The sequence below is a fragment of the Podarcis muralis genome, chromosome 13, assembly GCF_964188315.1.
Source record: "Podarcis muralis chromosome 13, rPodMur119.hap1.1, whole genome shotgun sequence".
In the NCBI taxonomy this organism is placed as follows: domain Eukaryota; kingdom Metazoa; phylum Chordata; class Lepidosauria; order Squamata; family Lacertidae; genus Podarcis; species Podarcis muralis.
The window spans coordinates 58,503,000-58,528,933 of NC_135667.1; the positions used below are offsets into that span (position 1 = coordinate 58,503,000).

The following is a 25,934-nucleotide window of genomic DNA, read 5'->3' on the forward strand; positions in this document are numbered from 1 at the left end:
GGGGGGGGGGGTGGAGCGAGCCAAGGGAGGGTGCACTGCATGGAGCCCCTCCACAGCCTCCCCCTCAAGCTGTAGGGCGGCTGAGGTGGTGGGCAGACGCAAGCCCCATGCTGCTCGAAAAAGCCGCGCAGAGATTGCAGGCAGTCCGCCTTCCACCTCCCCCTCAGGAAGGGGGTGAGGGGTGTGTGGGAGTTATTTTAGGGTTGCCGGGCACCCTTGTTTTATAAAAACACACATATTGGGCAGCTGCTGCTCCTGGCTGCCCCCCCTCGCCCCTTGGCCTTCCTGGCAGTTGGGCGCCGTGGCTGGGCTGGCGAGGGAGCCTGCACACACCCCAAGCGCCCCATCCCGCTTGGTCGTGAGGCGCTGGCTCTGCCTCTTCCGGACCCTGCTCAGGGTTGGAGCCAGGATGGTCCACCAGCCTTGGCCCCTGACGCTGCCCGGCCCACCTCACTGCCTACGCCTCTCTGCCTCTCTGTTGCGCCTGTCAAGCTCAGGGCCCTCTTCTTTTTTTGATCCTGGGCTAAATGGTCTTACAGAGCAGGGGCTCTTTGGATGCCCAGGATGTCTACAGGCCTCAACATCATCTACAGTCATACCTCATGTTACTGACGCTTCAGGTTACGTGTTTTCGGGTTATGGAAGTACCCAGAAGTACCGGAACCCTACCCTTCAGGATGCGAACGCTGCGGGTTGCAGACATGCCTCCGTCATGGATTACGTGGATTACCCGAGGATCCACTGTGCATGTCTTTACAAACCGTGACATGCCATTCTGTGTTGAGGGTTCCAATCTGCTTTGCATAAAATGAAGCTCCGTGATCCACATTTGCTATAATGAGAAATCTTAAAAACTGCGGTTGCATGTTCTCCTTTTGGTCACAGGCAGGAGCCGGCAATTTTTTTTAGCTGCGGGCTAAAAAAAACCTGCTGCTCCCCTGTCCCTCAGACCTTGTGGCGGGCTGGAGAAGTGGCATGGGGGGGGGGGAGCTGGAAAAAGAGGCAAGGGGGGCCAGCCGCTGCGCTTAGCTTCCCAGGGGCACAATCCATAGCGCATTTCATTTCAGTGAGCTTCGGGCGCTGAACAAGCGGTCTTGAAACGATTGCAGCTTCCTTGCGAGTAAGCGTGGCTTTAGGACTCTTCGTGTCCGTGCATCCAATGGCAGGGCAGACGCGGCGGCGTCTAAAGTGGACTTCCGGAGGTGGCGAGGCGGAAGGAGCCAATCTCTGCCAATCAAACGCCGCTGAGGTAAACCTTTCCTGCCGTCGCCATCGCTGGGAGTCTCGGCTTCAGGGCGCAGGGCGCAGGCCCTTGGTTTGCCTTGGGATGCCAAAGTGATTGAAATCTATAGTGTTAACGGAAAAATCTGAGGGCTCCCTTGGACAAAAAGTAAAGACACCAACCAGGATAACTTGGAGCAAAACAGCAGCCTGTAGGCTTGGCCTTTATTGAACTGATGCATCAGGGTGTTCCCCTCACTTGCAGGAGAGAGGAAAGACCCAGAAAAATAGTGTGCAAGGTCTTAAAAAAACTTTTGAAATTCCCCTCCTCTAGGTCAAGCCCACCCCCCAGAAACATCATGCATATATTACAGAAAGGAGGGGTTGAGGGAGGAGTTGGTGGTAACCTGAGTATCTTGTCACCTGGCTGGTTCCTCCTCTCCCCCCTACCCCTTGAGTCACTTCCAGGAGACAAAGGGGAGTTTGCAGTTTCCTGCCCCCAGAGGGAAGATCTGATCATTGTCCTTTGTTTAATCCACTCCCATATGCAAGTTCTTTGTGGTCTTGATTGTCTTCTGTCTGGGATCATCTGGGCAGGGCTCCTGCAGATGTGCTGAGACAGTGAAGGGATTTTGGCTGACCAGGGTCAAACCCCCCCTCCCCTTTTGTTAGTTCTTGTCATATGGAGTAAAATAAAAATGGAACAATGCAAATCCAATGTATGGTTGATTTTCTATGAATTTATAACAGAAATGTGGCGTATGTAGTGTGTGAGTGTGTGTGTGTGTGAAGTTTGTACAAGCAGAATGATTGGGGTGGGGGGGTTCCTGCTACAGTTCCCCCCTTCGGAGATAAGATTGCAAAGGTGGCTACTTTGCAATCCTTTTCTCCGCACAATTTAAGGTGGTAAATATTAACCTGCTATTCTCCGTGTGTCCATGTGAACGTGAAAGGGACTTGAATGTCATGCTTCTTAAGGATATTTGCATAGAAATATAATGGTGTGACAGTGCACATAGTTAGACATAGGATATCATGTAAAATTAATATTTTGTTGCTCAGTTATTTGTGGCATTCTAGTACCTTGGAAGGGATATTTCCTCAATAGTGATCTATGCTTTACATTTAGGCAGGAAGGTCCACTAATGACTGAAAAGTGCAGTTTGCTTCCCCCCCCCGCCATTTGTGTGTTCTCAGGTGTCAAGGTAGCTCTTCTGTGGTCTCACATCGGCATGGTGTCGCAGTAGTGGCAATCCCTGGTGAATCCACTTAGGGCTTTCATATTTATCATGTAGCCTGGCACCCACCACAGCTGGCACAGGTTTCGGACACGTCCTGAGAGAAATGCCTTTGCCTTGGCCAAAATCCATGGGATTTCTTATTATTATTACAGGCTCTGGTCTTGCATCCTGGGAAGTTGCTCACTTGCACTTAAAGGACCAAAAAGCTAATTGCAGCCTGGATACACTTGCCCAATTCAAACTGAGTCCAATTTGAATTTATCTTGCCCCATGGTTCTCAACTCTTCAAACCAATCTGTTAAAAGAAAACCATTCTTAAAAGGGCACTTTGTCCAAATAAGTCAATTTAACTCTATAAGGGATCATTCCTGCTAAACCAAAGCATTTGCACCTTCATGTACCTGGTGTTTTATGGATCCAGAAGCTTGTCCTTGGCAAAACGAGGTTTAACACATTTTAAAATGAATAGGGAAAGTTGGCAGAGTGCCAGGTGGAACAATGAAATGTGGTTATAAATTGAGCTAAACATTGGACTACACAATAGTGTGAGCTATTAGCAAGTATAAAATGCATGAGAATTCTCCATTGGTGTGTAAGCAATAAGACATTAAACATAAAAACAATTACACACAAAAATTGCCCCCCTTTGTGGAAATCACACTGTCAGACACATTTCAACATTCTTACATAATAACACATAATACAAAAAAAACTAATTAAATATCAGTTGCATATCTTGACACAATTGTGATCTTTTACACATGTATCTTTTGAATCCTGGAGCACAGTCTTAAGGTTCAAAAGTGGGAAAATGTCCTTGCAATTTAAGTCCTCCCCCCTTTGTCAGCCCCACTCCCCATCAGTCTATATCATTTTAAAGAGATAGCTGTGGCCACTTTGAAAACTCTGGTGTTGTAGGTCTTGTGATGGCGAAGAACTGAGTTGAGGGGTTGTTGCTGCTTTTCATCATTGCACATCTGTAGAAGTGATATCCTGTAAGGGGGCAGGGTTTTTTTGGGGAGACTTAAAGACACAGTTAGACAAGGAAGGGGCAAAAGGCAAAAAGGGTGTCCTCCAGTTTCCATGGGAAGCTGCAAATAATAACAATCTTAGCACATTAAGCATTTTATTCATTTCAATATTATTATCACATTTCCACATAATTACTGTTATTATCTGCTAAGTTTGTTTGCTTTCCTTCACTTAGTTTTTGTTGTTGTTGTTCTTTTCATATTATAAAATAAAAACTACTCCACATGTATAGAAAGAGAACTGTAAAAAATACAAAGGTTAAAAAATACAAAGAAAGCAAAAAATTAGATTACCAGTCAGATGAAAACAAACTTGACACAAAGACATCAGATTTAGAAAAGAATTATTAAATATATTATCAAAACCACGCAGATTACTACTAGACTGAAAAAAATGGGGAAACCATGGGGAAAAAACTTTAAATTCACCATGTGCTATCTGATAAAAGAACTTCATGAAACTGACTTTCAACATGTGATGAACATGTCCCCAAAGTAGAACACACAGATACAAAATGACCTATGAGGAACCAAAAATAAATAAATGCTAAGACACGCAATTTGTTTTTTTTTTGTTTTTAACCTGAAGTCACCTGAAGTAACTTGTTTTGGCATTCTAACAACCCAATGAAAAACTGATTAATAAATGAAAAACAGATTATTTGTAACCTAAAAAAGTGTCAGAGATAGAGGAAAATCAACTAATATAGCAGGGATTCAGACTTGTTTTGCTGAACAGAAAGAAAGTGACTGTTTGGCTTTAAGGGAAGAAAGACAAAAGAAATACAAATGCAATTACTTTTATAGAGTATTTAAATCACTGTTTGCATCCCCTCATTATCATTTGTGCTGTGGGAGAAAAGAAGGGACAAACACTTTGTTAATGGGGTTCACATATCCTGTTAAAAGGGGAAATTATTTCATGTGAGAAGTCTGTCAGGAAATGCTGTTCCTAAAATGCATAGGCATATACACACACACACACAAAACTGTTATAAAATTTAAATCCCATTGGGGAGGCAAACTACTCAAGAGAGGAACTCACAGTGGGAGTGCTTTGATATTTACCTGTGGAAAGAAATCGTCATGTCAAGACCTGAAACCTGGCAACCTCTTGACCCTTGATGGTCCAGTACCCAACCCCTTTGTCTTAATTAGTCCCTGGAGCAAAAGACACATCAAGGATGATCTCCCCCAATGGTTCCAAGTTCTTTTCATAAGGAAATTTGGATAAGCTTCTCCCTGCAGGCAAGCTCTCAAAACCTCCTCTCTCCACCCTACAGTTCCCCCCTTTCCTCTCTCTCTTTCTCTCCTTTTTTTTTTTGACTGATCTAGCCTCTGTGTATGTGCAGAGTTCATGTCTCAGCAAACCTTTTATACTATTGAAAATGTTGCATCCTTTGGCTAAATTAGAATTTGAATAAGGGAAGGGAAGGGTAAGGAGTAGATTTTAAAAATAGGGTTAGATTTTAAAACAAAAAGGAGAAACTCAGCAATTCAAGTATTCACCAAAGCTAGCAATTGTAGCCCAAGCAAAGGACTGCTTCCTTTATGTACAGGAAAGGGCTAATATCCCTCTGGCTATTCGCGGAACAATGCCACGCCCTTATATATGGGGGAAATGGCCAGAGAGTCAGAATTCATAGGACATTATTATTATTATTATTATTATTATTATTATTATTATTATTATTATAATTATAATTATTATTATTTTAAATATTCTCAGTCATTTCAGCCTCACCATTTGCAGACAAAAATTTTTTTCTGCCCTTTATTTACAGGATTGGTCAAGGCCCCCATATGTATTTGTATGTGCTTAAACTTTGAATTGACTTTGAAGTCTGATTCCCCCCCCCAATGATAAACACTGTAATCAGCTTGATATTACCAGTTGTGCTTCAAAACATCACAGCTTCACCTCTCACCTTTTAAGACTAAAGAGCAAAGCTAGGCTGAATTTCAACTCCATCAGCACGCCAGAATTTAAGAATTACCCTCCAATGCTTGCAGACACATGTTCCTTCCACACAGCCACAAATTGGGAGAGTTGAAAGAGACCTTGGGGTTATCTAGTCCAACCCTCCAAAATATTCTTCGTATCTGAAGAAGTGTGCATGCACACGAAAGCTCATACCAAGAACTAACTTAGTTGGTCTTTAAGGTGCTACTGGAAGGAATTTTTTTTGTTCCTCCAAAATATAGTTCACAGCAAGATTTCACAGCAGGATTTGTACTATCAAAGAGACATACACATTTAAGTACAGATTTACAACTGGGAAAGGAAACATCTATGCTCCTATCATGTACTAAGGAAGAGGAAAATAAAAGTACCCAACTTTACACAGAACCCTTTTTGCAGATCTTGAGATAGTGTGAGTGAGTTTGCTTCCTTAGACTAAAGAATGCAAGTTCTTAGAGAAATTATCTTTAAAGGAAGATTGAAGTGAACATTTTTCCTAAGATAGGGAGAGGATCTCTTATAAAGCAAAGTTAATTCAATTGATATAACCACTCACAAATAATTAAAACAGCCATAGATTTGCTTTAAAAGGAATACAAAAGTGAACAATTTTTCCTGAACTTGCAGGGGAATAGTAAGCCTCATCTATGCCCCCCCTTTCCTTTAAAGGAAGCTTACTCTGGAGTAAATTTACTTGGCACAGAAGTAAGAAGGAGAAGAAAAGGGAAAAACCCCTGAAAGAGACAGAATGAAACAAGGGGGGCATTTTCTAAGAAAAGAGTCCAGGAAGTCTTATAGAGACTGATATCTGGACTGGACTCATAGAATTTTGCTGGCCATGGAAGCCTCTACATTTAATAACAATTTTCTTAGAAAAAACACCATACTTTCATAGGCATATACTTAATGAAGTACATACAAGGAGAAAGACTCTTTTGAGCCTCTCTCAAATAACAAACATTTACACACTTCATTCTGATTTTTGTCTTAAGATTGATAAGGCCCAACATGGCTTTCTTAGATTTAAAATTTTTGAAGCAAGCTTGCAATTTAAAACTATGTGCATTTAAGAACAGTCTGTGGATGCCGAGGCCAATGTAAATACAAACCCTTGAAATATTTCTAAATCCTTGAGTACATCTCTTATTCATTTATTATTATTATTTTAATAACTAAGATCTCTAATGCGTGGGCTCTCAGGCTGGGCTGTTATTATATCTACTGCCTTCTGAGCACCATTAAGTTTTCGGTTTTATGTTCTAGCTTTAGGTCATAGTTTAACAACACAAATTTGATGTTTTCAGCTCTCCCTATGGGTTCACACCCTGATTTTGTTGAAGGATCCCTGAGGTGGCTGCTGTGCCCTGGGTTCCAGGTGGTGAGCTTAGCCACCCACTAAAAGTTACAACGGTCTCATACTTTGTACTTGAAAGACCATTTTGCCCCTTTATTTTATTTTTTCCCAATTGGAGATGACAAGCTGGAGGGGCATATTAGAATCCTCTCTGGGGCAAAAAGGCTTCATGGAAGCTTTGTTGCCAGGAGGAGTCCAGCTAGGGTGTTTTAGTGAGCTCCCATTCTCTCATATGTCATTATTGGGCTTTTTTCATTAACGAAGTACACTAAAGACAGAAAGAGTGGAAACACACACACAAGGGAGGAGGACAATGGGAAGAAAGGGGTAGAAGAAAGATTCTTTCAGTATTTGGAGTATCCTTGACCTAACACATTCCCTACTTATTTCTTGACCACAAATTATTTGCTGAAAACGTCAAGCCTGAACGGAAACCTTAACCACGGGTCTCTGCCCGGAAACCTTAACCACGGGTCTCTGCCCGGAAACCTTAACCACGGGTCTCTGCCCGGAAACCTTAACCACGGGTCTCTGCCCGGAAACCTTAACCACGGGTCTCTGCCCGGAAACCTAAACCACGGGTCTCTGCCCGGAAACCTAAACCACGGGTCTCTGCCCGGAAACCTTAACCACGGGTCTCTGCCCGGAAACCTTAACCACGGGTCTCTGCCCGGAAACCTTAACCACGGGTCTCTGCCCGGAAACCTAAACCACGGGTCTCTGCCCGGAAACCTAAACCACGGGTCTCTGCCCGGAAACCTTAACCACGGGTCTCTGCCCGGAAACCTTAACCACAGCACTGTTTTTTTCAAGACTAACCCTAGTGTGGGGCCCCAATTGTGAACCTCCCCTTTACCTTCCACAACAGCCTCCTGCCTAGCCTTTGGACTAAGTTCGGATTCCTTACTGAACGCCTGCGCAGTGCAGTGCCAGATCAGGACCCGAGAAAACAAAGTTTTGAAAGGAAACAAATGACCTTGCGTTCTCACGTACCCGGGTCATCCCTAACGAAGGTCGCTGGGCAGGAGGGGCAGCTTCATTTGCATAAACAGGGAAAGCAGAGAGAGGTTTGTAGGGACGCCCCTGGACGACTCCGAAAAAGGACGTCAGAGAAACAATAAGCACCACGTTCTCCTGGCCACACTCCGAGAGGAAAACGGGGGAGAAAAAGGAGAGAGAGATTTGTAGGGGACGCCTCTGGCCGACTCCGAAAAAGGACGTCAGAGAAACAATAAACACCACGTTCTCCTGGCCACACTCCGAGAGGAAAACGGGGGAGAAAAAGGAGAGAGAGATTTGTAGGGGACGCCTCTGGCCGACTCCGAAAAAGGACGTCAGAAAAACAATAAGCACCACGTTCTCCTGGCCACACTCCGAGAGGAAAACGGGGGAGAAAAAGGAGAGAGAGATTTGTAGGGGACGCCTCTGGCCGACTCCGAAAAAGGACGTCAGAAAAACAATAAGCACCACGTTCTCCTGGCCACACTCCGAGAGGAAAACGGGGGAGAAAAGGGAGAGAGAAATTTGTAGGGGACGCCTCTGGCCGACTCCGAAAAAGGACGTCAGAAAAACAATAAACACCACGTTTTCCTGGCCACACTCCGAGAGGAAAACGGAGAGAGAGAGAAAAGGAGATTCAGGATTTGTAGGTGTAACGTTGGAAATAAAGGAGAAAAGTCCGGCTGTTGTGGGGACGTTACTTTCCACCCCCCTCCCAATGTATTTTCTTCAGAACCATACTCACGTTCGAAGATGTCCCCCGTGGATCCCGGGATCCTTTCCCCTTAGCCAGCTTGACCTTGCCTTTGCTTCCCCTGGTTGGGCTTTTGGTGACGATTGATTACCGCCCGCAAAGAGGAGGCAGGGAGAGGAAGAAGGATCCCTGGGCTAAGGTTGCCCAGTGGCGCCTGATCCCCTCTATCTCCCCTCTCACCTTTGCAGGAGAACCAAGTGTCCCTGAGAATGGTCGCCAACTGTTAACGGAAAAATCTGAGGGCTCCCTTGGACAAAAAGTAAAGACACCAACCAGGATAACTTGGAGCAAAACAGCAGCCTGTAGGCTTGGCCTTTATTGAACTGATGCATCAGGGTGTTCCCCTCACTTGCAGGAGAGAGGAAAGACCCAGAAAAATAGTGTGCAAGGTCTTAAAAAAACTTTTGAAATTCCCCTCCTCTAGGTCAAGCCCACCCCCCAGAAACATCATGCATATATTACAGAAAGGAGGGGTTGAGGGAGGAGTTGGTGGTAACCTGAGTATCTTGTCACCTGGCTGGTTCCTCCTCTCCCCCCTACCCCTTGAGTCACTTCCAGGAGACAAAGGGGAGTTTGCAGTTTCCTGCCCCCAGAGGGAAGATCTGATCATTGTCCTTTGTTTAATCCACTCCCATATGCAAGTTCTTTGTGGTCTTGATTGTCTTCTGTCTGGGATCATCTGGGCAGGGCTCCTGCAGATGTGCTGAGACAGTGAAGGGATTTTGGCTGACCAGGGTCAAACCCCCCCTCCCCTTTTGTTAGTTCTTGTCATATGGAGTAAAATAAAAATGGAACAATGCAAATCCAATGTATGGTTGATTTTCTATGAATTTATAACAGAAATGTGGCGTATGTAGTGTGTGAGTGTGTGTGTGTGTGAAGTTTGTACAAGCAGAATGATTGGGGTGGGGGGGTTCCTGCTACAATAGGAACAGGAGACCCTCACCCCCAGCTCCTCAAATTGATTAAATCTGCCACATTGCTGACAAATAGGCGCAGAAGCTTTTGTGGGAGAAAGTAAAAGGGACTCACTTTCCTCCGTAAACACGGGAGAGAAGGTGTTTTAAAGGTGGCCAAATGCTGGTGCATTTTTTAAAAAAGTTGTTGCTTCCAGGTGACTTTCCCAGTTCCTTTTTGTGTCCAAAGAGCTATTTTAGTGCTCTGAGTTGGTGGATGCAACACCCTCCTAGCAAGTGTTATATTCTTATCAAGACAGACTAGCTTCCTGAGGCTGGGCCAGTAAGAGAGCAAAGGAAAGGGGCTCTGTGCCAGATGACAACGGAGAGAGGCTCCTCTAGTTCTTAGACAGGAGGACAAAGCCTGAGTTTGAGAGCAGTGTGTGCTAGAGGAAAAAGCTGCAGGCTGGAAAGGCAGAGCTCTCTCAACCATCACCCATGGTAGATTTATGCTTGAAACCAAGGCTGTGGCTTTGGGATAAACAAAAATACACCTTTGGGGTGTTAATACTGTGAACCCCTCCATCCTAGACTCAGGTTATATATTTGTATAAAGAAACCATATATCCTAAAGAAACCATAGTTTCCCCTGTGTATCATTTCCAAAAGTTAAAATGAACCCTGGGTAAGCACTTGGAATCTCACCCCCCTCAGAGATTGGAGAGGTATGCAACAATAGGCTTTGCAACATGAGACTATTGAGGGTGCTGCCCATGGAGTTATGGGGTGCGCTAAGGTTATTTGTTAAAGTACAGCAATGCAGTTAAAAAACAAAAAACTTAAATGAAGCTTTTAACTTAAAAACAAAGAAAAATGTTAAAACAAAGTGGATTTTAAAGCTGTGCTTTAAAACAAAAAAACACCAAATAATCCCAAACTCTCCAATGCTCTGCAAGCAGCATTTTAGACAGTCCCACTTCTTGCAAAGCCCACTGGACCTATTGAAACAGATTTGTGTGTATGTGAATGTGGGAGAAAGGAGACATGGATCACTCCAATTTGTCTTGGTGCACACCCTTATTAGATGGCAATGTGCTTCCTTCAAAATGTGGCAAGTCTTTTTTTTTTTTTTTAATAAATTTTTATTAGTTTTCCATAAGTAATAAAGAAACAAAGCAAAAACATAAACATAAACAAACACAAAATCGACTTCCCCGTACCACCCCTTTTCTGCATTCTTGTTTCAAGATTTTTCAGCAACCCTTTCGTTATAAACTTGTTTATATTTCATAAATTTAACTTCTATAAGTTATTAATACAACTGTAGTTCTTTATCTCTTATTACCCTGAGCCCCTAATTTTCCAAATTACAACAGTTTTTAAGATAAACTTTGAATTTGTTCCAATCTTCATCCACCGCCTCTTTCCCCCGGTCTCGAATTCTGCCAGTCATCTCTGCCAGTCCCATATAATCGATCACCTTCGTCTGCCATTCTTCCAACGTGGGTAAATCTTGCGTCTTCCAATACTTTGCTAGAAGAATTCTTGCTGCTGTTGTGGCATACATAAAAAATGTCCTATCCTTCTTTGGCACCATTTGGCCCACCATGCCCAAGAGAAAGGCTTCTGGTTTTTTAATAAAGGTTCTCTTCAGAACTTTTTTAATTTCATTATAGATCATTTCCCAGAAAGCCTTAATCTTCGGGCAGGTCCACCAAAGGTGATAGAAGGTTCCCTCCGTTTCATTGCATTTCCAACACTTATTGTTGGGCAAATGATAGATCTTTGCTAACTTGGCCGGAGTCATGTACCACCTGTAGATCATTTTCATAATGTTTTCTCTTAAGGCATTACATGCCGTGAATTTAACACCCGTGGTCCATAACTGCTCTCAGTCAGCAAGCTCAATGTCATGCCCCATATCCTGTGCCCATTTAATCATGCTAGATTTCACCATTTCATCTTGAGTATTCCATTTCAACAGCAAGTTGTACATTCTTGACAAATTTTTAGTATTGGGTTCTAACAGTTCTGTTTCTAGTTTTGACTTCTCCACTTGGAAGCCTTTCTTTCTGTCCTGTTTAAAAACTTCATTTATCTGTCGATAATGTAACCAATCTCTGACCTTAAACTTCAGCTTCTCGAAACTCTGCAATTTTACTTTTTCACCATCTTGTTCTAAGATTTCAAAATATTTAGGCCAATTAGAACCCATATTCAATTTTTTCACCTCTTTTGCCTCCATTGGTGACAGCCACCTAGGGGTTCTACTTTCAAACAAATCTTTGTACCTTATCCAAACATTATACAAAGCTTTCCTCACCATATGGTTCTTAAAACCTTTGTGCGCTTTTACCTTGTCATACCATATATATGCATGCCAACCAAATCTGTTATCAAATCCTTCAAGATCCAAAATGTCTGTATTCTCGAGGAGCAGCCAGTCTTTCAACCAGCAAAACGCTGCTGATTCATAGTAAAGTCTTAAGTCCGGCTTAAGACTTAAGACTGCCGGACAAAATGTGGCAAGTCAGCCCTGGGCCCTCTTACACTTTTTGCAGAATGGGGTTCTCTGCCCCTCTTTTCTGAATGGACCCAAGCTCTTTGTGGATCTGTTGAGAAACACCAATTAGTACAGAATAACCCCACAATGTTGCCTTATTTCCATTTGCAGTAGTTTTTGCAGGGTGCAGAGAAAGAGAGAGACTCTTCTGCTTCAAGGATCAAGCACAATAAATGTGTAAATGTATCTATGGATCTAGCTATCCATGCCACAGTGATGACTCCCAAATATTATCATGGTTTGGTGTTATCAAGAATAGGGGAACCCCACTACTAGACCATGAGTATTGATGGTTTCTTGAAACTGTGTAGATCCCACACTATCCGAGCCTAGTTTTGCCCCATCTCAGTTATGGGGCATCATGTGCCCACCTGCAAGCAAAAGACATAATGGGCAAGAGGCACCAGGAGACCACTTCTTGTGATCAGCCAACCTGGTGTCTCCAGGCGCTGATGGCAAAAGGCCTTGGACTCCAGGCGCTAACACCAGTCAGGATGGCCTGAGGTCTGATGGCAAAAGGCCTTGGACTTTCCCTGGAGAAGCTCTATTGGACACCAACTGCCTCCACTTAGTGGTTAAGAGCTTAAGCTGCAGAGGTCCAATCAGGTTTAGCTTGTGAGAGTGTTGCATTGGTGGGTGGCTATATTTGAGCTGTTTTCTTTTTAGCATAATTTACAATCCCCAAAAAGGGGTACTTGTCAATTGCCAAGGAATAATAAATGATATGGGACGCGGGTGGCGCTGTGGGTAAAACCTCAGTGCATAGGAGTTGCCGATCGTCAGGTCGGCGGTTCGAATCCCCGCAGCGGGGTGCGTTCCCGCTGCTCGGTCCCAGCGACTGCCAACCTAGCAGTTCGAAAGCACCCCCGGGTGCAAGTAGATAAATAGGGACCGCTTACTAGCGGGAAGGTAAACAGCGTTTCCGTGTGCTGTGCTGGCTCGCCAGATGCAGCTTGTCATGCTGGCCACGTGACCCGGAAGTGTCTGCGAACAGCGCTGGCCCCCGGCCTCTTAAGTGAGATGGGCGCACAACCCTAGAGTCAGACACGACTGGCCTGTACGGGCAGGGGTACCTTTACTTTTAATAAATGATATGGGTTGGGATCCCCCTGGGAGCCCCAACTTTATGGGGCTGAGAACAGATCACCCCCCCCCAAAAAGTATGCAGGAATGGGGCTGAGGCCTCCCAATCTTGATTGGCTGGGCCATGCTGGGCCTCCCATCAGCAGTGGTGTGCCTTGGTGGGCTATCTCTGGTGGCATAGGGCCCTGCCGGGCCTAGCTGTAGTGGGCAGGCCTTGCAACCTCCTCCCAACTTATGAGACATTGCAAGTGTGTGTTGCACATGTGATGTTACACACACATGTCGAACCCCCCAGTGTCATGCAGAACTCGGTGCCTCTGCTCTCCTGTAAAGAAAGACTGCTCTGTTTGCAACGTTTTAGTTCAGAGAAAGGGTGAGAAAGATACGGCATGAAATATACTTTTAAAATTATGCCTGGCATGGAGGACACAGATAGAAAAAGACTTTTTTTCTTCTCTCTGTGTGTCTCCTGTCAACCAGAACTCATAGACATTGGATGAAGCTGAATGTTTGAAGATGCAGGACAGATAAAAGAAATGACTTCTTCACACAGCGCATAAACTATGGAACTCCCTCCCTCAGGAGGCAGGGATGGCTACTAACTTGGATGGCTTTAACGGAGGATTGGAGAAATTCATGGTGGAGGAGAGGGCTCCCAGTGGCTCCTGGCTACAATGACTCTGCTCTGCCCAGGAGGGGAGAGTGTTGCTCTTCTGCTTGCATATTGTTCGCCCCTTTCCCTTTGGAGCCTTTGGGCAGCCAGTTGCTTCAGTAGATGGGTCTCCCTGTGGTTGCTTCTTGCCAAACCAGCAGGGACTGTGGTCTGAGCAGCGGGCAGAATGTGTGCACAGCTGGAAAAACCCATCTTCCCTTAAAAATAAACAAACAAAACTCCAACTTTGCAACTGCTGACCTTGGCATTTTTATTTCTATTATTTTGCCTCCTAAATGAGCTATATGGGTGTGTTGTGTTTATCAAAGAGGGACAGTCCCTCGTCCTCAAAATCCCCAGGCTGGACTGAGCTGGGAGCAATATTGTTCCAAAGGGATGCCAGGGGGGGCTTGGCAAAGATCCTGCTGAGGTTGACAGAAACTCCCTTTTCTTGCCAACAGGCCTGACAAAGAGAGTGGCTCCAAAATGAAAAGCTCATGAAATAATTCTGCCTCTTGGTCTTTAGCAGGACAAAGGGTCGTGACGAGTCAGCTGATCTGGGTTTTCATTGCCCTTTAATCCAACATTCTCGATTTTGATCACACATTCGTGAACTCGATAAATACTTCTGGTGCATTAATGTGCCGGCTGCCTATAAATTCTGGTGCTTGGCTGCAGCACTTCCAGTGGCATAAGCAAACTCTGGTGCAACTGGTAAGCATCTTATTCTTTTTTAAAATCCCCCCCCAAAGTTTTAAAGCTGGGGGGTTTGGGGGTTTTTTGTTATTTTTTTTTGGGGGGGGGTCTTCTTCTTTCCATTCCAGGTGTGAATATCCTGTAAAGAAAATCCCAGAAGGAGAAATTAGAAAGCATCTCTCTAGTTCTCAGCCAGTCTCAGCTTCCACTGAGGCACCTCAAGTTAGGCATCCAATATCTTTGTTCCAACCTGTCCTTACCTATGCTTTGAAAATCCAAACAGAAGAGCTGACTCCATTGCCTAGGGAATATCTGTACAGTGGTACTTCGGGTTAAGAACTTAATGCGTTCTGGAGGTCCGTTCTTAACATGAAACTGTTCTTAACCTGAAGCACCACTTTAGCTAATGGGGCCACCGGAGCATGATTTCTGTTCTCATCCTGAAGCAAAGTTCTTAACCTGAGGTACTATTTCTGGGTTAGCGGAGTCTGTAACCTGAAGCGTCTGTAACCTGAAGTGTATTTAGAGAGGCGGAAGAGGGACCGCAGCAATTGGGAGGGGAATGCCCTTTGGACAAGAGGGAATTGAGACAGGCAAGAGTGGTTCACAGCCTGCATTAACCCGTGCTAAGTGCTTAAAAAAGTAAAGTAAAGGACAGTTAAGTCCAGTCGCAGACGACTCTGGGGTTGCGGTGTTCATCTCGCTTTACAGGCCGAAGGAGCTGACGTTTGTCCGCAGACAGTTTTCCCGGGTCATGTGGCCAGCATGACTAAGCCGCTGGGACCGAGCAATGGGAGCTCACCCTGTCGCGGGGATTTGAACCACTGACTGGCAAGCCCAAGAGGCTCGGTGGTTTAGACCACAGCGCCACCCGCATCCCTATGCTAAGTGCTTAGTTGTGAGTAATTCCTCCTGGCTAGATGTGTCTGTGTCTGGACTGTTTGGGTATTTCCCAGCACCTTGGCAGCAATCAGAGGGTGTGGTCCCCACCCCCTATAGACCCCCCTTTTTTCTTTTGCAAACTGGCTGATTCCCTCTCCCTTTCAAATGTATTCAAATGTATATATTTTCTAGCTTCCTTTTACACAGCAGTCTCTTTAACCCTGGCAAGTGTTTGTGTGGCCACCTGCAAATGGGGACCTTTCTGTTAGGTTTCCTATCTAGAAATGTATATGATGGGAAAGGGAGCTGGTTGCAGTGGCGCTTTATGGCTGCATTGCAAATGAAGAGAGCCAAGTAGGGACAGGAGAGCAAGACAGTTTCTGCCTAAACTGCACTTCCCCAAGTGATTTCTGGACCAAAATGCAACTATCTTTCAAAATTGGCACTTCTCTGAGTTCTGCGGTGCAATTCTCCAATCCTTGAAAATGTTACAAAAATGCATCTATCTATCGGGGTGGGGGAGAGGAGAGAGTATCAGGGGGCATAGCTTGCAAAAAATATACATGTTAGGCACAGCTGCATACGTGACAATTAGGGAAATGGCACACTAAAAGGATGACTAATTTTCATGAGGACTCTTTAAAATAAAAAGTGCAGATTGGTGTGGAGAACAGATTGGGGCAAAAGAAAATTTGAGAGAAACTGAAACTGACAGATCAATCCTCTGTCCCTGCTGTGTCAGGAGATTGTCTCTTGCCAGCTCTGCCGCTCCAGCTTACCTACCTCCCAGGACTAGTAAACCCAGCATTGGAGACAGCAATGCTTCTGAATACCAGTTGCTGGAAATTGCAGGAGGGGAGAGAGCTCTAGTGCTCATGTTCTCCTTGCAGGATTCCCATCTGTTTGGCCACTGTGAGGATAGGATGCTGCACTAGATGGATCCAGCCAATGGTATTGCCGGGTTTCTGGTGCTCATGAAGCAGTGAGCTGAACTTCCTCTGGGATGGCCCCTACCTAGCATTGTGTTTGTGCAATTTCTCCAATGTGGTGACTTTGCCCTCATCCTTCTAATCTGATGTGAGGTTCTCTCCCCAGGGAGCAGCTCAACCACTTTTCATGATGGCTTCAGACCACCAAGCATCAAAACAGCAGCAAGCCAGTTCCAAGGTCAGTAAGGGGCAGGCCAGGAAGCCCAGAGGGCTTGCAGCCCTGCAGAATCTTGCGGGGCAGCAGGAAGCAGTGACAAGAATAGATTTTGGTCCAATCTTACATTTTATCAATAAAATGAGAACCTTTATAACAGGGGAGATCTTTCCTGTAAACAAAGGAGGTGTAAGATCAACAAAGAGTATTATAGCTCCTCAAAGACTAATGAATGCATCATGGCGCAAGCTTTTGTGGACTTTTGTGCATAAAAGTGTTAAGTTGCTCAGAAGGCAAGCAGAATGCAAAATCATTAGCCCACCATTTCTACCCCGACTAGGAGAAAGGTAATCTCCATCTTGCTGGCTTCTGTGCAGAAAGAGAAAAGCAAGCCTGGCCGCCTTCCCCATCAGCACCACACAGAAAAAGGCAGGAAGCACAGGAGCTCCAGCAGGGGGCTTGGGCATCCTTGACATAGGTGGGCTTCTTAACTGTATGTGTGGGCTGGTAGGGAGGACTCTCCAGAGCTTCAGGCAGAAGAACATTCCCAGCCCTACCTGGAAATGCCAAGGATTGAACTTGGGGACCTTCTGCATTCAAAGCAGATGCTCTGCCTCTGAGCAGAGTAGCACTGAGAAACCACGGAAGGATTTTCTGGGAGCTTGAGTGTGGTCTGGACTAGCTCATGAGGTCTTTGACTTGGCTGGACCCTGCCCCAAGCAGAGCCACAGTGGGTGGTGTTGGTTCCTCCTGCCCCCCCCATCAATTCTCATTTATTGCTCCTATGTGTAACCTGTGGGACAGGGGGTTGGTCTGTAAAAGGCAGCAAGTTGGTTATAAGCAAGGACCAGGGCAGGATTCATGAATACATCTCAAACTTCTACTCTGTGCAGCTTTTGCATCACTGAGGTTCCTCTTTAGCCCTACAGGAAGCAGGATCGCATGTGCCTGTTCAAGCTTCAAAGATGCTTCAAAGCATCCTGCCAACTTTTTACACACACAAAATGAACCAGAAAGTGGACAGAGCAGGGCAATGGAAAGGTGGTGGAACAGGGATCCACCCTTGCCCCCCTCCCCATATTGGGCCATAATACAACAGAAGTTGCCAGGGACCCAAGCTTTGCAAAGTTCCCGAATGCCTCTCCTACCTCCCAGCCCTCCTGCCAGGGTTACAGGAAGTGTCCACACAAAGACAAACCCTGAAATGAGCTTGTTAATGCTGGAACTGGTTTCAGTAACAAAGCCATGTTACTTGGTCTTTTGCAGCAAAAAAGTCCAACAGATCTGAGGCATCTAAGGGCCAATTTTCGGAAACCTGTTTGTGTTTCAGTTCTCACTGGTCATCTTTTTTTACTCTCTGCTGTTGTGGTGGGCAGGAGGGGAGGCTTTGGGTCTATTATTTATTGCATTTATATCCCACCTTTTTCTCTAAGGAGCTCAAGGTGACTTACATGGTTCTTTCTCTCCTCACTTAATCCCCACAACAGCCCTGTGAGACAATGGTTGCCCCATGAGCTTTATGGCTGAGCTTTATGGATTTGAACCCTGGTCTCCCAGGCCCAACACTCTGACCACTAGGCCACCCTTGCTCTCTCCCAGTGAGCCTGGTAGATGTTATGTATCTACCCTTGCTTTCCCTTTGGCCTGCTCCTCCTCCTCCAGGCACTAGCATTCCCATCTTTTAGCTGGAACCTCAGTGGATGGTACAATCCATGGAGGTCTTAGGCCAAAACTGGATAACTAGGTAGGCTAGGGAGGAAATTGGTGCAGGATGAAGTCACTCACAGTTAGGCCTGTCAAAAGAATGTTACAGCATTGCTTGTAAAGTCCTGTTGCAAAGTCCCATTGCAAAGTCCTGTTTCCGCCTGTGAACAGCCCAGGGAGGTCCATGAAGGAGGTACCCATCACCTCCTGCTGCCATCCCAGTATCTGCTTCTCAGCAGGAGGCTGTTCTGAAGGTGCCACTGGAAATCATGTCCTTGGTACATATTTCCACCTCCTTTGAAGTGTAAGTATTCTAACCCCTTCACTTGACCTGCTCCACTTGCTCCCTGCTCCAGGACTGAAAGGGAAATCTGAAAGAGGGAAGTTTATAGGAAAGTTCACTGACTTGATGAAACCTGAATGCAGCCAAAATTCCTGGTGGATCCACTGGCAGAGGAAGAGAAGTGTGGAGGGAGCGCACCGCCGCTGGCAGCGCAATCCTGGTGGGGTGCCATCGCAGCTGCCCCCCCGCCTGTGCTGGGCGCCACGCCCCCGCAGGTGGTGCACCACACCCCCAGGATTTCCGCCATGGATCATGACATTTGTAGCTCAGAGGTAGAGTATCTGCTTTGCATGCAGAACATCCCAGCTTCAGTCTTCAGGTAGAGCTTGAAGAGACCCTCCCTGAAACCCTGGAGGGCCACTGGCAGTCAGTGAAGACAGTACAGTACTGAGCAGTGGCCTAGCCGGGGGGGGGCTGGGGGGTTCTGGGTGCCCCCATGGCAGGTGGGGCAGGAGCACAGGAAAGGTGCGCCCAGTCAGGGGTGGCACCCCCTTCCCCTTGTGGCCAGCCAAGGGGCACCAAGGGGGGGGGAGGCACAGCCGCTGCAACTACCTTCCCCCAGGGCGTGACCTGGGACAGAAACAGTGGACAGCAGGAGAGGTGATGGAGGCCTCTCTTCTCCTCTCCTCCACTGGCCTCAGCATGTGATTGCACCCCCCATGCTGCATTGTGAGGCTGCAATCAGATAGTCACAAAGGCGCACATGGCTGCCAGGCACGTGCCCTTCAAATCAGTCCAATCAGACTAATTGCAAGCAGTCGCTCCCTCTGTGCCCCACCCCCTGCCACTTTGTGCACCTGCCCCGGGCGGCAGTAGCATACGCTCTGCCATTGGTCCTGAGCTAGCTGGACCAGCGGCCCAATGCCATATAAGGGAGTTTCCAATGTTCATACCCAGACACAGCTGTTCTCTCCATCTGTATGTTCGGCTAGCCACACCATGATGACTGCACTAACCTGTCCTCCTCTGTTCCTGCCTTCTCTGCCTATTTGAAGGCAGCTTCCCCTCCAGATGTTTGGATTGCAGCTTTCACCAGCCACCCAGCATCAAAAGGCTCTGGGTAGGCACACTGAGTAGGGTACCAGGTGTCTGTCTGTCTGTCTCTCTTTCTCGGGTTCCAGATTGTCGTCTTCGAGCAGGAGAATTTCCAGGGTCGCTGCCATGAGCTGAATGTGGCTTGTCCCAATTTGAAGGAGGTTGGGCTAGAGAAAGTGGGCTCCATCCTGGTGCATTCAGGCCCGTAAGTCTCCCCCTGTGCGAACAGGGATCAGGAAAGATGCAAGGGCAAGCTTCTGTGCCAAGGTGGGGTTGGGTCACACAGCTAGAAGGAGCTTCGTTTTTGACACTGCACAATTTCATGCAAGTGTCTTGTTTGTCCTTCAAAGGGCAAAATGAGGAGAACCTCCTGCCTCTTCAGATAATTATCTCAGATAGCCTCTGAGGTGAATCATGCTCCAACATAACTGTCATTTCAATGATGAGCAAATATGACACTCTTAGCCCTTTGTGGGAGAGGGAATGATGTCTTTGGAGGAATGAGATTCCTTCAGCTCCAACTTTCATTTTAATTTTATTTCAGCAATTTTTGTTAGGGTGAGGTTTTGGGTTTGAGTTTATGAATGTATGGATCATTTGAGCAAGTTTGGGGTTCTTCTGGGTTTAAGGCTGTTTATTTCCTGTTAGGTGAAGAATAGGTTGTAAATAGCATAAGTACATAAATAATTGAATTAAAATGTTGGAGTAGTTCCCCTCCTCTACACCAGAGGCATACACCAGAGATTTTCTTCTAAATCTGAAGTGAGGACAGATAATTTATCTGTACAGTGGTACCTCGGGTTAAGAATTTAATTCGTTCTGGAGGTCCATTCTTAACCTGAAACTGTTCTTAACCTGAGGTACCATTTTAGCTAATGGGGCCTCCCACTGCCACTGTGCTGCCGCTGCACAATTTCTGTTCTCATCCTGAAGCAAAGTTCTTAACCCGAGGTACTATTTCTGGGTTAGCGGAGTCTGTAACCTGAAGCGTCTGTAACCTGAAGCATCTGTAACCCGAGATACCACTGTACTGCCAGGAAAAAGTTAGTTCTGCTCCAGCTGATGGAGATTTTTGTGGGGGTTGGGGGGTATCTCTGTGCTTTTCCAGATGGGTTGGCTATGAGCAGGTGAACTGCAAAGGGGAGCAATTTGTCTTTGAGAAAGGAGAATATCCCCGCTGGGACTCGTGGACCAACAGCCGGAGGAGCGACAGCATCTCTGCCTTGAGGCCCATCAAAGTGGTGAGGAGGTGGGGAGGGGAGGGGGACATTCTGGCTGGTGGCGGGCAGCACTCATGTAGTGAATGTCCTGGGCTGGATACAAGAATGGGCAGGTTTGGCTTCAAGGGTCTGCAGCTGATCTTAGAAGATTTTGGAGTGGGCAGATGGAATCATTGAGCTGGGATCCCACTTTGGGGTCACTCAGTCCACCCCCTTGTAATGCTCTCCTAAGGATGTGTGCCCAGCAACATCAAATTCCCCATCCCTACTCGAAATATGATGGGGCTGGACAGACATAGAACAGATGGCAGCTTCAGCAGCAAAAACAAAAGAGAGGAAGGAAAGAAGGGTGCAAATGATGACCTTCATGTGCCCTTTGTGGTTTGTTATTCCAGTTGGAAGGTGGGTCATGGCTTTATCTGCAAAGCAAAACTCTGAATCAGTGACACAAGTCATGCTTTCACAGGAACCACTTGGAGGAAAGAGGGGTTTTGTGGGCAGGGGGGGGATGTAATATTCTGGAACACACAATAGCCTAGTTTTATGAGAGAGATTTCTCCCTACCACCACCAACCATATACTTGTGAGGAGGGCCCACCCGTGGTGTGTTACTGTTTGGGTGGCTTTCAATGATTAAAAATGCAATGCATTAAAATTCATGCATGGTATTTTCAGTGCTATTTTTCTAGAAAAAGAGCCAGAACTCACCACGGACACCTCCCTTGTTCTCTTATATATATATATATATATTTAAATGATATTTATTAAAGTTTAACAATAACAAAAAAGAAAAGAAAAAGCAAACAATAAAAAAGTTACAATACTTCAAAAATAAAAGAAAATACAATAAAAAAACAGTACAGCAGAACAATAAAAAGAGAAAAAACAAAAACATTTAAAAACAAAAACATTTAGAAAAAAAACACACATCCAATATTTTCATATCTTTATCTTTCATTTACTTATTTCCTCGACTTCCTCACACCTCCCTTTTTTGTATTCTAATTCAATTAGCTGTTTCTGCAAGTCCTTTCCCTCTTTCTCAGATTTTGTTCTATAATTTATCTTAACGCAGTTTGACCTTAAATTTTACACTTTGACCCATTAACTATCCATTTTACTTAATTCTTTATAACCTTTCTGCTAAAACCATGTAAATTCATTCCAGCATCCTTCTAACATTCATTAATTTTACAATATTTCTGTAAATATACTTTAAATTTTTTCCAATCTTCTTCCACCGACTCTTCTCCCTGGTCTTGGATTCTGCCAGTCATTTCCACCAGTTCCATCAGCTTCATCTGCCATTCCTTGTTCTCTTATAATGGCAATGGTGCCTACCTGAGAGGGACTGAGTTCCGGTTGAAAAAAAGCTGTGGATATTTTAATATATATTTATTAACAATAAAATTGCATGAAGTACATGGCATTGAAGTCCCTTCAAAAACCAAGAGCTGAAGTGGCTGCAGCAGAGAAGTCCCTGCTGCCGCAGAAATTTTCCGATCAGCAAGGAGTGGGCAGCCCTTGCTGGAAGCCTCCAAGGAGAGCTTTTTCCCCACCCCCCTCCGGATCTCTCTGTTCATTCCTGCCTCCAAGGACCCCTTTTAATTACGGGGTGTATTTCTTGGAGAAAGAGGTTTAGAAGAGAGATTCCTACTCTCTGGTAGGCACAATGGCGATAGCTACCAAGTACATTACAACTTGGTTAGATATTACATCTACCCTTATCCACTTTTAAACAAATGTTCTGTACAAAAATACAGAATAAAATCACAGACGCTTGGCTTTGCAAATAAGTGAATGTTTTACTCACAGAGTTTCCAAAAGTTGCAGCAAGAAAGTCTCCATCTGCTGGCAGTCATACAAAGAAGAGGCTCTAAAAGACTTTAAAATAAAAGAAAAAAATTTTAAAGGATCATTGCAGGCTATAAAATCTCCCTTTTGGAGAGGTTCAGCTCAATGGCAGCATTTGCAGAGCCCGGAGTCAAAGCTATATAGCAGGAAGAGAAAGACACTGAGGGGGAGGGGGAGCCTGCTAAGCAACACCAACTCTGATAATTTGGGCTCAGGGTTAACCCTTTTATGCACACAGGTGTGTGTCAATAACTGCATATTACAGCATTTATACCCTGCCTTTTCCCCAAGCTGGGATTCAAGGAGGCGTCCAACCTTTAAAAACACCATTATGAAATACAAAGTAATCCCAACAAGCTAGTTAAAAACCAATAGTTAAAATACATTAGAACACCAGCAATTAAAATGCAGTTTGCCCCGACAGCAGCACTGTCTGCACCTTAGTTTCCAAAGACCTGTCCAAACAGGAAGGTCTCAACCTGCCAGCAGAAGGGTGACAAAGAGGGAGTCAGTCTAGCCTCTCTTGGGAGGGAATCTCATATTCTGGGAGCAGCTGTAGAAAAGACTCATTCTTGGGTCACCACCAGCTGTGCTTCTGATGCTGTTGGGACCAAGATCTCACTCAAAGATCTCACCCAAAGATCTTAACACCTGGGCAGGTTTGCGTGGGGAGATGTGATCTTTCAGGTAGCCTGGGCCCAATCATATAGGACTTTGTAAGTTACAAGCAGCACTTTGAAGTGTGCCTGGAATCAGATTGGTAGCCTGTGAAATTGTTTTAACTGGGCTGTAGTGTGCTGAGGTGGCATAATTCTCCCAGCCACCCCTTACAAGGATCCTACGATGTAAAGCTAATCCAAGGGTTTGAGCCCAGAGGAGTGGAGCTGGCATGCTTCTGCTCCTGCCCAGTGAGCCAGGGTTTGCACGTGGCTTCCCCCCATGGCCTCCTTCTTCCTTTGCTCTGTCACCCTTCCCCCTGCCTTTGTGTGGCTGCCTCTAACCTTGGCCTGGTGCGGCTTCCTCCTAGGACAGCCAGGAGCACAAGATCGTCCTCTATGAGAACCCCAGCTTCACGGGAAAGAAGATAGAGATCATCGATGATGACGTGCCCAGTTTCCATGCCCATGGCTACCAGGAGAAGGTGTCCTCTGTGCGCGTCCAGAGTGGCACGTAAGTCCTCTGCCAGGCAGCTTGGTCAAGCTTGGTTGGCTGAGAGAGCTCATTTCCTAAAGATTCCTGGGTGGAGTGGCACAAAAGCCTCTGAGGTGTTCCTGGACTCAACTGAAGGCCACTGGGGTTTTTGCAGGACACCACTCGCATGCAGCTAGAAACATAGGTATCAGACCATTGGTCTATCTAGCTCAGTATTGCCTCTACTGACTGGCAGCGGCTCTCTTGCCCAGTCCTCCCTGGAGATGCCAGCGGAGATTGAACCTGGGACCTTCTGCTTGCAAGACAGATGCTCTTCTGTGACCCTCCATAAGGACAGTGCAAAAAAGGTGCTAGAGATGGAGGCGCAGGTGTGGGGTAGATGAAGAGGCTGGGCTTCGTTAGGGTCCAGTCTATGTCTTATAGGAAGTGCCCAGAGTCTGAGCCAGAGTGCTGCTTAGGACTGTCTACAATAATATTCCCCAACCTGGTGCCCTTCAGGTCTTTTGAATGACAACTCTCATTAGCTCTGACCATTGGCCAGGGTGGGAGTTGTTGTTCAAAACACCTGGAAGGCACCAGGTTGGGGGCTCAGGTGGGGTCTTTCCCAGCCCTGCCTGGGGTGGGTTGAATCTAGGGCCATTTGCATGGGGGTCAGGGGCCCTATTTCTCCTTGATAGGATTGTGCAAATTCATTTCTTCCTTGAGTTCCTTGGGTTCACGTGTTACACTCAGGCCACATTCATACCAAACATTTGAAGCACTATAAAACTGCTTTAAAAAGTTGAGGCTTCCCGCAAAGAATTCTGGGAGCTGAAGTCTATTAAGGGCACCCTGTTCTCTGAATGGTTTGACAATCAGTCCCTCTTCCCAGGGAATTATGGGAATTGTGGCTCTGTGAGAAGCACAGGGGTATTCTAGCAATGCTCAGCACCCTTAACAGACTACAGCTCCCAGAATTCTTTGCAGGAAGTCATTGCTTCTTAAAAGTGGCACCATAGCTCTTTAAATACATGGTGTAGATGTGGCTCAGTCAAAGTGGCAGGCAGTGGCAGATCCATGATCATCCCCCCTGGATGGTGGAAGCATATAGAAAGGCCTTTTTTGCTTTTGGAAATAAATGAGATGCTGTAAATCTGCTTCCAAACTTTTCTTAATGTTCAGTTCTAAATATAACAAATGTGTTACAGACTGCAAGCAAAACAGAGCAGAAAGCCCTGTCCACTAGCCAGATCCCATCACCTGGGATGAATAGCTGGGAGGGGACTCCCACTGTGTGCTGCGCTGACTCCACTTCCCTTTTGCAGATGGGTGGGATACCAGTATCCTGGCTACCGAGGCTACCAATACCTCTTTGAGAAGGGGGACTATAAGGACAGCGCTGAGTTTGGTGCTCAGCAGCCCCAGATCCAGTCGGTGCGGCGAATCCGGGACATGCAGTGGCATCAGAGGGGGGCCTTCCATCCTGCCAGCTAAGCCTCCCACTCCCCTTCGCTGCTGCCTCCAGACTGGGGAGGGGGTGAGAGAGTGCTCTGAGAGAGCCAGCAAGGGCCCTGACCTGGTCATCTACTCCCTCCCCACCAGCTGGGGCCGCCTCTTCTGCACGCTCATGTGTGTGAGTAACTGTTCTTGCTACTGCTGCCATCACCATGGAATTGCCTGAATAAAGCTTTGCCATTCGAACACAGTTCTTGGTCTTTTCTGTTCTACTCATGATACTCCTAGAATCATGGAATTGTAGCATTGGAGGGGCTCTCTGAGGGTCATCTAGTCCAGCTCTCTGCCATGCAGGAATCAAAGCTACGGCATCCTTGACTTCTGTTTAAATACTTCCAGTGAAGGAGAGTCCACCACCTTCCCAGGGCGTCCATTCCACTGCCAAACGGTTCTTGCTGTCAGAAAGTTCTTTGTGAGGTTTAATCAGAATTTCCTTTCTTAGAATTTGAATCTACTGGTTTGGGTCCTATCCTCCGAAGCAGGAGAAACAAAAGCTCACTCCACCCTCCATTGGCTATGCATTTTTATTGATTTGTATTGATTGGGGGCGGCAACTTTCCCCCCTGCCCCCCCCCCCCCGCTACACCCATGAGTCCAATCCCCTTTGATGCAGGAAGAGCTGCAGTCCAGCAGCAAGCAGGGAGACTTACTCAG

At 46.0% G+C, this 25,934-nt stretch overlaps 1 protein-coding gene across 2 annotated transcripts; it reads left to right on the plus strand.

The window, feature by feature from the left end:
• Positions 1–1,045: 1,045 nt before the first annotated feature.
• On the plus strand, positions 1,046–25,466 carry LOC114581666 (beta-crystallin B2). 2 transcript variants are annotated; one of them, XM_028702079.2, is made up of 6 exons: positions 1,046–1,249; positions 16,431–16,502; positions 19,647–19,765; positions 20,669–20,801; positions 23,662–23,804; positions 25,091–25,466. In XM_028702079.2, the coding sequence occupies exons 1-6, from the start codon at positions 1,160–1,162 to the stop codon at positions 25,257–25,259; spliced, it is 726 nt and encodes a 241-aa protein (XP_028557912.2). In that variant the 5' UTR covers positions 1,046–1,159; the 3' UTR covers positions 25,260–25,466. The 2 variants fall into 2 exon arrangements, with proteins under 2 accessions (XP_028557912.2, XP_028557913.1); XM_028702080.2 differs by lacking the exon at positions 1,046–1,249 and adding an exon at positions 14,208–14,471.
• Positions 25,467–25,934: the final 468 nt, after the last annotated feature.

What these genes read in the sequence shown, in the direction of transcription:
- LOC114581666 (XM_028702079.2), top strand. Translation starts at nt 1,160, where the DNA reads ATGGCAGGGCAGACGCGGCGGCGTCTAAAGTGGACTTCCGGAGGTGGC. An exon ending in GCCAATCAAACGCCGCTGAG is followed by an intron (nt 1,250 to 16,430) that starts GTAAACCTTTCC and finishes TTCTCTCCCCAG; the next exon opens with GGAGCAGCTCAACCACTTTT. An exon ending in GTGCGCGTCCAGAGTGGCAC is followed by an intron (nt 23,805 to 25,090) that starts GTAAGTCCTCTG and finishes TCCCTTTTGCAG; the next exon opens with ATGGGTGGGATACCAGTATC.